Raw genomic sequence first — 12,071 nt, 5'->3', positions numbered from 1 at the left:
TTCCGTCAAGATACTGCACAAAAGTGAGGACAAAAACGCATGTTCTGGGACGAGTAACAACAAGTCTGACGTCAACATCCGGGGGTTTGGCGGAAATTGCATTCCTGCACGATCAGTTTATTAGCGTGTGTGACGTCACCTGTGCAGGATCGCGATCTATGTTGACAAACGTCACATAGATCACTCATAATCGCAGCTAAATAAAAAGAAAACATATGTCCATAAACGCAATCTCAATGAAAGGTTCTATTTTCATAGATAAGCGCACCGGATTATAAAGAGGTTCAAGCGAAATAACACAGACTTTATTTTACTTATTCATAAAACAATGTCAACATTATGGAGTTGAAACACCTAAAAATAAACATTATATTCACTTTTACAGGACCTTTTAAGCATGTATTAATCCGCGAGAGCCTCTTGACTTCCGCGATGCGTGAACAATCCACGCTTCAAAAAATACAAATGAAGCATTTTTTACCGATTTATGTACGACCTCAAAGTGGTTTGAGGTCGTTAAGCACAATCGGGGGTAGAATCGCAGTCTTGACATTAAACATTTCAAGTGCGCCTTATAGTTTTAGAATTACGGTAGCCAAATGACAACAGCGAGACGTCACGGAGTGCTCTGTATATTACTGGGTGACCCGGGTAGGCTAAAACCAACGTTTTTGTCCCCCCTGTAACGTCACCTTAGGGACGCCGGGGGGAAATTGCACTGCGTCGGACGGTATGAAGCCTCGGGTGTGAGGACGTGTTGGTCCAACATAAGGTCTCAAATCCTGACGTCTCATCTTTCGTGTGTCACAAACCAGGAGAGTGGAGTTCCTCTCGTGCGTCATGTTGTTCTGGGTCCAGCACTGTTCTTGGTACTGACCCGAGTCTGAAACCTTCAGAGGGTCTATTTCATAAGAAGCTTCTCTCTGAAGACTGGAGTTATGATGCTGTGAAGAGTTCCACAGAAGAAGGTCCATCAGCGACAACAACCAGAAGGAGAAGCTGCTGCTGTCCTTGTACTGCTGCTCCATCCAGAGTGTGTTGTCCTACTGGAGAACCATATGTTACTGCACTACAACGACAGGACAGTACTACGGAGGGTCATCAACACTGACCTCTGCCCACACTGAGTGACATCTTGAATTCTCGCTGCCTTCAACATCCTGAACCCTTGCTAACCTGTTCCTCACCTGTTCACCTGCTGCCCTCTGACGCTTCAGCTTCCTCGAAAACAAACAGACTCAAGATCAGTTTCTACCCTCAGCTATACGTGAAGTGAATAAACACAAATAAGGATCATTAAAGACATGTGTTCACATCTCAGAGCACCTTGAAAAAAAAAAAACACTTTTAATAACGTTATTAAACCTTTGACCTCTGCTGCCTATCTATTGATCTTTGTTTCTTACTTTTTATACGTCTTTTTAAACCTTCTTTGATATTTTTACTTGAAACATGTGTCGTCATGTGCACCGTCTGGATGACGAACTTTCATTTGGTTGAACTATGTGCAATGACAATAGATTCTGACTCTGACTGTGATTCATTCAGTGCAGAAGGAGAAGAAATTATGAAACATAATAATGGTTAATTTATCTTCACACACACACAACACAACATGTGTTTGTTATAGAACAAAATATTGATTCTAAAACGATCAAAAAACGGAGTCCGTTCCGTCGCTCCAACACGACGTCACTTCCGTCCCGGGTCTTATACTTCGCGTCGTGGAGAAAGATGAACAATCCAGAGTGTGTAACGGGTCGTTTATTTGGCGTTACAAGTCAAACAAAATACAAGCTTTCAATTACGATTGACCGGACGCACTTTGTCCCGGCGACTGTACAGGTCAATAGCCCCGGGAGAAAAGGTCCCGGGCTCTAGAAACATCGCTATATTTGAGGCAAATTTCCGATCCGAGAGGTCGTCTCTTTCCGGCCAAATGGTCCTTTCAAGTTCCTTGTGCCACGATCACCAGCAGAGAGACATCCTAAATGTTTTCTTGTAATTTAATCATTCTGTCAGGGTGCGGAAGGAAACCCAGGAGCAGAAAGTGCCTGTTCGTCAAAACGTAACACTTTTATTAGGAGCAGTCAGAGGGATCGTCACAGGTAGTTCAGTAAATATACCGCAAACAGGTACAATATCCAAAAACAGGTCAAGGGCATAGGCAGGCAGAAAAACAAGAAAAGGGTAAAAACCGGGAAGGCAAAACAAACTTGAATCGGAAGTCTAAAACGTGAAACACGGACTAGACAAACAAGGGACAGCAAGTGTGACGAAACGACAAAGACTGAGGGAGAGTGAGCAGAATATGAAGGCTGCCAGCAATCACTGGCAGCTGCAGAACGGGAGAACACAAGACAGGTGGAGACAATAACAATCAGCAGGGGGAAGGACCGGAAAGGAAACTCAGACACAGAAGGGAGCAGGTTTCAAAATAAAAACAGGAAACACCAAGAAAGACACACGAGACATAACCAGGTAGCCGACGAGAGGAGGACACAGGGAACACGGAACAAACAGGCAGGAGAGAGAAAAAACCCAGAACAAAAAACAAAACACAGAATGAGGCAATACAGAGACAACAACAATACAACGTGAAAGTATTAGTTCTCGGTCTTGGGTGATGGAATGTCTCTTTTAGTCCGAGCATTGTATTCCTCAATCAGGCGGGGTCGAGAATGTTCCGAGTGGGCTCCCAGGAACGCTCCTCAGGCCCGTAAACTGCCAATTCACCAGGTACTGGTAGCCCCGACCAACCCACCAAGAGTTGAGGATATTCCGTACCGTGAACACCTTCTCACCCTCAACCACCCTAGGAGGGGGAGGAGGTTTAGAGGCCGGAACCAGCGGGATGCTGTAGCGGGTTTAACCTTCGAAACGTGGAAAGTGGGGTGAATGAGCATCTCCTTAAGGCGTAGGCGGACCGCGACAGGTTTCACCACCTTGGTGATGGCATAGGGTCCCATGAAACAGGGAGCGAGCTTACGTGAAGGTAGATTAAGACTGATGTCTTTAGTGCTGAGGCACACTCGGTCCCCCACCTTGTAGGCAGGAGCATCTGAACGCCCCCGGTCAGCATCAGACTTGGCGGAGGCCGCCAAACTCAAAAGTTTTACTCTTGCCTTGAGCCAGGTGGACTTGCACCGCTGCACAAGGGCCGATGCCGATGGGACTTGGACCTCCTCCTCGAGATCCGGAAAGCCTTGACCAAGGTGGTGGGGGTGCCGGAGACCAGGCAGCGGAGAGAGGTCTCTAGGTCCTGGTTAACCCTCTCCGTTTGGCCATTGTCCTGGGGGTGATACCCTGAGGTGAGCCTGGGCCGGGCCCCGATGATTCGGCAGAACTCTGTCCAAAAGCGGGAGGTGAACTGGGGCCCCCGGTCCGAGACTATGTCCCGGGGCAGGCCGTGGAGCCGGAACACATGGGCCAGGACAGCCTCGGCCGTGTCTTTTGCGTCCGGTAGCTTGGGCAGCGGAACAAAGTAGGCCATCTTAGAGAACCTGTCGACGACAGTCAGCACCGCAGTCATGCCCTCCGAGACCGGCAGTCCGGTGACGAAGTCCATAGAGATATTGGACCAAGGACGATCGGGCACTGGCAGGGGAAGCAGCTTCCCAGGCGAGGGGGCGGATGAGATCTTGTTGGTCGCACACACCGGACAGGCCAACACATACTCTTTGACGTCCCTCGCAAGCCCAGGCCACCAGAACCGCCGTCTCACCAGAGTTAGGGACCGTTGTTGTCCTGGGTGACAGGACCACTTGGACGCATGGCACCAGTGGAGGACCTGCTTGCGGAGGTTTTCTGGCACAAAGAGACGATTAATTGGACCGGAGGTCGGAGCAGGAGTTCGGCGGTTGGCTCTCCGGACTCGCTCCTCGACCTCCCAAACCAGCGACCCCACGACAAGACCCGGCTTCAAGATCGAGGCAGGGACAGATTCGGAGTCAGTGGGGTCCAACATGCATGAAAGGGCGTCTGCTTTACAGATCTTGCTCCCAGGTCTGTAAGTTACCATGAAGTTGAATCTGGCGAAGAATAACGACCACCGGGACTAGCGTGGGTTCAACCGGCATGCAGTTCTCAGATATTCCAGGTTGCGGTGGTCGGTCCAAATCACGAACGGATTCTCCGCCCCCTCCAGCCAGTGACGCCACTCCTCCAGAGCCCCCTTGATGGCGAGGAGCTCTCGATCCCCCACATCATAGTTCTCACGCAGGACGCAGCAGAGATCGGCGACGAGGTTAGGCGCGCTGGGCGGAAAGGCGAGCCTACAGGCAGAACAGAGAGAAAGATAGGTGAAACACTGCTGGTCACAACCCAACCCCCACCCGACCACCGAGAGAGGAGACCACTGGATCCGTGGCTGGTGTTACTGGAGCCAGGGGAGCCCCAAGATGAGGGAGTGCGGTGAGCAGGCCAGGACGAGGAGCTGGATCTCTTCGACGTGGCTATCAACGAAAGAGAGACAGACCGGTAGGGTGCACTGCTCCACTCGGCTCAGGACGTGACCGTTGAGGGCTTGGGCCGGATTGGACGTGGCAGCCGCTGGAGAGGGATGTCGTGTCGACTCACCAGCGACGCTGAGACGAAGTTTCTGTCAGCTCCTGAATCGATGAACGCGTGTACGGACCAGGTGTGCCCGTACCAGCTCAGAGTCACAGAAATGGTGGGACGTGAGGGATGAGGAGATGGTGGTGCCGGACCCGTCCTGACCCTCTTCAGGGACAGGTCTTCTCTTTTACCGGACAGCTCCTGGCACTGTGTCCCTCGGCCCTGCAGTACAGGTAGCGATGCTCCTCCAAGCTCCCCTCTCTCTCGTGGCGGGGAAGATGGTACCGGCCCATCTGCATCGGCTCCTTGATGTCCTCAGACTGCACGGGGCAGACGACGGCGCGGTGCGTGGGCAGAGTGGAGCCGCTGGATGGTAGAAGCGGTGCCCGGCCCCGGGGCTCCTCGACACGTTGACGAGTCTCGATGCGGGTGACCAGCTCGGTCATCTCGTCCAGGGTCCCCGGCAGCCACAGCGGGATGAGGTGAACCCAGATCCTGGGAGCGAGGGCCTCGATGAAGACCTCCGCGAGCGTGGAGTTGGTCCAGTTGCTCTCTGCTGCCATGATGGTGAACTCCTACACAGAGTCACAGATGTCCGACCGTCGCTTCCACTCAGCCGTGGCCCAGGCCTCCGCTTGTCCGCATAACAGAGAGACGATGTACGCTACCCTGGTGCGTCCGGTTGGGAATGCAGCAGAGTTCAGTTCAAAATGCAAGCTGCACTTAACAAGGAATCCACTCACTTCACCGGAGTCACCAGAGAAAAGGGACGGCGGTTGAGTGCGCCGGTGGAGGGTGCGGCGATGGTGCGGTGATGGCAGCGGCGTCCGACTCATTGGGCAGCGGCGACGGGGCAGCCGGTGTCGCGGAAGTCCGGGCAGCAAGGTTAGGTCCAGGGAGCAGGAACTTGGCGGAGAGCAAAGCCATCTGTTCGCCCAGAGATTGGATCTGTGCCGCCATGGTGACCACTTGATGACACAACGTTTGCTGCTGGGAAATGTGCTGGGTGGCCATTGCCTCAATGCCATGCCTCAGCTCAGCGAGGGAGGAAGCGTTCTTGACGACTTGCTCACAGAAAGTCGCGCCGAACTCGGGGAGGTACTTTCCGCTGGGTTCATGTTTGGTCGGTTCGTTCTGTCAGGGTGCAGAAGAAAACCCAGGAGCAGTAAAGTGTCTGTTCGTCAAAACTTGACAGTTTTATTAGGAGCAGGCAGAGGGATCGTCACAGGTAGTCCAGAAAATATACAGCAAACAGGTACAATATCCAAAAAACAGGTCAAGGGCATAGGGAGGCAGAAAAATGAGAAAACGTACCAGGGTCAAAACCCGGAAGGCAAAACAAACTCGAATCGGAAGTCTAAAACGTGAAACACGGACTAGACAAACAAGGGACAGCAAGTGTGACGAACCGACAAAGACTGAGGGAGAGTGAGCAGAATATGAAGGCTGCCAGCAATCACTGGCAGCTGCAGAACGGGAGAACACATGACAGGTGGAGACAATAACAATCAGCAGGGGGAAGGACCGGAAAGGAAACTCAGACACAGAAGGGAGCAGGTTTCAAAATAAAAACAGGAAACACCAAGAAAAACACACGAGACATAACACGTTCAAATGTTTCTCGGGCGTGGGTTACCTTCTCTTCGGTCTTTTAGCCCCCCTTTCCCGGGTGTGTCTTGCTTCGTTCTTTTATCTACGATTTAAGGTGTGATCAACAGATGTTTTAAATTACCGGTGTCGTATCTCGAATTCTGATCCAGGCTTGTCTTGAACCAGTGTGAATCAGTCTGAGTGGAATGTTGATTGTGAATGTGCAGTCAAACGTTTAAACTCTTGGATCAAGCGAGTAATTTATACTTTATATTTTGATTATCTTTTAGCATTCATTTAAGTATGGCGTATACGTATAGTATATAATAATTTTATTTTAACAACTCATACATAATTTCAGCTTTAATTTGGCAGATGAACATCGAGGTTTAACAACGACCAGCATCAGAATAAGACGAATCTATAAGAATCACGGTTACAAACAGTGAATCAGAGAAAGTGATCAAAACTTCAGTTTATCAGAGGAAAGATGTTCAACTATATTTAGTGTTAAGATAAAACCTTCTTGAACAACATGTAAACAACTTGAGTGACAACTTTGTGATCCTGACGTCGAGCTCATCTAATCTCTCACTGATAGAAAGAGGTAGAAACAAACACACGCGTGTCAACGCATCAGTGACGTGGACGATGATAAACATCGCGGCAGGAAACACTCTCACGTTTGTTTTCTTTCTTTGAAATGTTTCGCAATAATGGTTTTTAAATAAACCTGATATAAGTATCTGTCAGAACTTCTTACAAGATGATCTCTCGCACCGGCTTCGCATTGAAGGAGTGTATGGAGGAACATCAGGACTGGCGCGTCTGCCAGAAGCACGTCCAGACGTTCAAAGACTGTATCATGATTTTTTTTCCCTCCTCTGTACACTGAATATTACCTGAATATTTGTCAGACTGAATCTCACCTGCTCAGAGTAATTATTAAAGTCAGTTTAAAAGCATCCACTGGGATATATTTATTAAATTATTCAAAGTTATATGATCATTTTTAATTCAATTGCTTGTTGGATTTATTTTTAAACAGTGATGTAAATGATCCAAACCAAACATTTCTAATAATATACTTAATAATTAATTTAAATGGCAGTTTGAAGTCTTTCAGTGTTGTGTGCTTTACATACAAACATGATTAAAAAAAACATCAGAATATGATAAAAGATGAGATAAATTAATCTCTTATTAGAGTAAAACCTGTTGTTAAAAGGGTGACAGGAGTTTAAAGACGGCATCACTTCAAAGCCCGTCCGTAAAAGTATGTTTTTAAAAGAAAGAATGATTTTAAACATGATTATATTCATCCACTTTTATGTCATTTTTTAATGAAAAACATTCTGGCACTGAATATAAAAGATGATAAAATAGGACCAGTTCAGAATCAGAAAATGTTTATTGGCGAAATATGTAAACACAACATAGGATTTATTTTAGTAAAATGAATGAATGAATAAACTTGTTTATTTCTTTAAAAGGAAAAACTGTGTCAATTATTTGTACATAACAAGACACCAATTAAACAAAAAGCAAACGTAACAAAACCCTGTAGTTTGAAAAAGGAGTAGGAAGAAGTAAAGTACTTTTTTTTATATCCTACTCCTTTGAAAGATTCTTCTGTTTGTGGCACATATTTTCACACAGAGATCCATATCATAATCATGACAGCAAAGAATACAATGAATGAAGTGAAATGTGATGAACAAAAGGCAACATGACGTTAAACTTGGCATAAAAAATTCATAACATAAAAAAATTATCTAACATAATTGTTTCATTTTTTTAAAGTTTGAAAAAAACACTTGAGGTTTAAGTTAATGCAAGTAACACATTTTCATCACGTTTATCGATTTCTCTTCCATACCTTGGCCTGACCTCTAATTCTCCGTAACTTGGCCACAGACGCTCGGATTTCCTGGGTCTGCAGGACGTAGATGATCGGGTTCAACATGGGCGGGAGTGACGTGGTCAGGGACAGGGTGATGATCCGGGCGTCGGGTTGTATCACCGCTGAGAAGAGATAGAGGAATATGAGGGGGAGGTAAAAGGTGGACACCAGCAGCAGGTGAGCGCTGCACGTCTTCAGAGCCTTCAGCCTCTCTCTGAGCGTGGAGATCTTGATCAGAGCCAGGCCGATGAAGCCGTACGTGATGAGGATGAACACCAGAGGGAACCAGAGGAAGGTGGCGATGCAGACGCTGGCCACGATCCGGCTGGGGTAGTTGTCGTTGCAGGCCAGCCTGTAAATAGGCCCGTGGTCGCAGAAGAAGCTCTTGATGACCACGGACTCGCAGATGGACAGTCTGGTGACAAGGCAGACGGTGGTCAGAATCAGGCCGACGCACAGGAGCCACGCCAGGGCGACCACGGTCAGCATCGACTTGCTGGTGACCTTCACAGAGTAGTGCAGCGGGAACATGATGGCCACCAGGCGGTCGTAGGCCAGGATCACCAGGTTCAAGGACTGCATGGTCCCGAAGGTGAAGTTGAAGAACATGGCGGTCAGACAGTGGTTGTAGGAGATGTGGGGGCGGTCGAAGAGGAAGGTGTCCAGCAGCTTCGGCACCAGCGCCACGTTGCTGAGCACGTCGGTCAGCACCAGGTTAAACACCGCCAGGTATTTGGGATTCCTCAGGTCGCGATCCCAGACTATCAAGGCCATGACCAAGAAGTTGCCCACCACGGAGACCACGAAGATGATCACCGTGACGACGTAGTAGTATTTCATGTTGGGGATCCCTACGAAGCCACTGATGGTGAAGTAAAGCGGACGCACTAGAGTGATGTTTCTGCCCAGAGCAGAGTTGAACAGCTCCATCTGTGAAAGGTCCAGAAGGTCTGGTGTGGAGCTCTGAGTGAGAGCAGCTTTAAATGGAGAAGGAGGGTGTTGTTCACTTGTCGCTCGTCTCCTGTGACACATCACACAATTGCGTCACTTTGTCCAGATACACAATTACAAACAATTGATGTTAAAACTTTTGTTCAAAGTCTTCCTAATTTCTTCAGTTCTTGAGCTAAATATCATACTTTAGTATTTTCTTCTGCTTTTAAAGATAAAATAAAGCCTGTCCCAGCTACTTGGGGATAAACGGGGGATACCCTGAACAGTTGTAATACCATGAGAATAGTTAAGGTTTGTATTTAACATTTAAAATGTTGAAAATGTACAATAAGCCTTATATGATGAATGCTTGTTTGATATTTTATTTATTTATTTATTTTATTTATTTTAATTCAAAAATACTTTCTGAATTCAACATCACACCATGATTTACTAAAGTTCGATCAAATATAGATATAGATATAGATCATAGAACAAAGACAAAGGATACAAAGACTAACATAGAACAGAACAACATTATACTTTTACTCCACTCCTGCCCCCGAACTCAGAATTGTACTATTTAGAATAGCATGATAGCATAAAAGTCCTGTTTTTTAACTTTTTTTTTCAAAATTACCGGCAAGTCGTCTCCGAAACAAACCAAAGTGAATGAAGACGACTGAGACAAAAAAAGAACAAATGTCAAAGTGACCTCATTATGAGCTGGTGTTAAGCTTAGCAATCTATTCGCTGTGAGCTAAAGTGGAGTCTCATGGAAACTACATGAACTTTTCATTATGTATCAGTTTTCACAACATTTGCGTCAATTTTGCTTCCTCGTCCACTGTCAACGTTGATGTTGGCAACACTCCGTTGGTGAGCTCCACAGCTTCACTCCGATGGTGAGCTCCACAGCTTCACTCCGATGGTGAGCTCCACAGCTTCTCTCACTTGATTCCATGTTCAGTCAAAGCACAAGTAAATTACCAGACGGACAAAAGACAATTGACCTTGTGACTGTAAACACTGACATCCGTTTTCTCCAACACTAATAATGTGTTCAGGCCCCGACCCCTGCTGATTAATGGAGACTGTGGAAAGAGTTTCATATTTCTTTGCTCACACATCTCAGAGGATTTCTCCTGAACTACAAACACCAATACAATAGTCGAGAAGGTCCAGCAGCGACTAGACTTTCTGAGGATCCTCAGGAACAACAACCTGGAGGAGAAGCTGCTGCTGTCTTTCTACTGCTGCTCCATCCAGAGTGTGTTGTCCTACTGTAGAACCATATGTTACTGCACTACAGGACAGTACTATGGAGTGTCATCAACACTGACCTCTGCCCACCCTGACTGACATCTTGACCTCTTGCTGCCTCCAACATCCTCAACCCTTGCTAACCTGTTCCTCACCTGTTCACCTGCTGCCCTCTGAGGCTTCAGGTCCCTCAAACACAAACAGACTCAAGATCAGTTTCTACCCTCAGCTATACATGAAGTGAATAAACACAAATAAGGATCATTAAAGACATTTGTTCACATCTCAGAGCACATTGAAAAAAAATATATACTTTTAATAACAGGACAATATTATAAAACCTCTCATTTATCTTCACACACACACAACACAACATGTGTTTGTTATAGAACAAAAGATTGATTCTAAAACGATCAAAACACAGAGTCCGTTCCGTCGCTCCAACACGACGTCACTTCCGTCCCGGGTCTTATAATTCTCGTTGTGGAGAAAGATGAACAATCCAGAGTGTGTAACGGGTCGTTTATTCGCCGTTACAAGTCAAACAAAATACAAGCTTTCAATTACGATTGACCTGACGCACTTTGTCCCGGCGACTGTACAGGTCAATAGCCCCGGGAGAAAAGGTCCAGAACTGTAGAATCATCGCTATATTTAAGGCAAATTTCCGATCCAGGAGGTCGTCTCTTTCCGGCCAAATGGTCCTTTCAAGTTCCCTGTGCCACGATCACCAGCAGAGAGACATCCTAAATGTTTTCTTGTAATTTAATCATTCTGTCAGGGTGCGGAAGGAAACCCAGGAGCAGAAAGTGCCTGTTCGTCAAAACTTGACACTTTTATTAGGAGCAGGCAGAGGGATCGTCACAGGTAGTCCAGTAAATATACCGCAAACAGGTACAATATCCAAAAAACAGGTCAAGGGCATAGGCAGGCAGAAAAACGAGAAAAGGGTCAAAACCGGGAGGGCAAAACAAACTCGAATCGGAAGTCTAAAACGTGAAACACGGACTAGACAAACATGGGACAGCAAGTGTGACGAACCGACAAAGACTGAGGGACAGTGAGCAGAATATGAAGGCTGCCAGCAATCACTGGCAGCTGCAGAACGGGAGAACACAAGACAGGTGTAGACAATAACAATCAGCAGGGGGAAGGACCGGAAAGGAAACTCAGACATAGAAGGGAGCAGGTTTCAAAATAAAAACAGGAAACACCAAGAAAGACACACACGAGACATAACACATTCAAATGTTTCTCGGGCGGGGGTTCTACGTCATTGGTGCTCCGCCCTCTAACGGCTTCGCTATTGGTTTACCCCGAGGCACCGCCTCATCTCTGAGAAAGCTTAATGAACTCGCCACCCAGCAGGGGGCAGTCCACTTCCTATAAAGGCGGGAAGCACCCGCCACACTTCCTCCCTTTTCAACTCAGCGAGAAAGCTCCTGGATCAGCATGGCGGACGTGAGCATGAACATTGATGTAGATGGATCTTTGTGCCTGACGTGTGACACCCCCCTGGGGAGGGGGGACACGCATGCTCTCTGTTTCATTTGCCTAGGCCCGGATCACGCGTTTGCGGATTGTGGGGCCTGCCGTATGCTTCCCGAGGAGGTCCGGAGGAGACGGGAAGCATACGAGGCCCGTCGGCGCACGCCACGTCCTCCAGTCAGGTCGTGGGCCGACTACGATGAGGAGGACGACCGGCGGTGTTATGAGGCGGATCCGAGCACCCTGTTCGGTTCCGTGCCGGGGGATGTCGAAGCCGTCAGGGGAACCGGGCCGGTTCCTCACTACCCGCTTGACGCCCTGCTGCGCATATTCACCG

General features: G+C 47.6%; 1 protein-coding gene across 1 annotated transcript; it reads right to left on the bottom strand.

Moving 5' to 3' along the window:
- Nucleotides 1-8,005: 8,005 nt before the first annotated feature.
- Nucleotides 8,006-8,980, bottom strand: LOC148065859 (olfactory receptor 1-like). Its single transcript, XM_087808099.1, has one exon. The coding sequence runs from the start codon at nucleotides 8,978-8,980 to the stop codon at nucleotides 8,006-8,008; it is 975 nt and encodes a 324-aa protein (XP_087664225.1).
- Nucleotides 8,981-12,071: the final 3,091 nt, after the last annotated feature.

This window comes from Callionymus lyra, chromosome 14 (genome assembly GCF_982586985.1).
Source record: "Callionymus lyra chromosome 14, fCalLyr1.hap1.1, whole genome shotgun sequence".
NCBI lineage: Eukaryota > Metazoa > Chordata > Actinopteri > Syngnathiformes > Callionymidae > Callionymus > Callionymus lyra.
The sequence above is the reverse complement of the archived record's forward strand: the minus strand, read 5'-3'. Positions and strand labels throughout refer to the sequence as shown.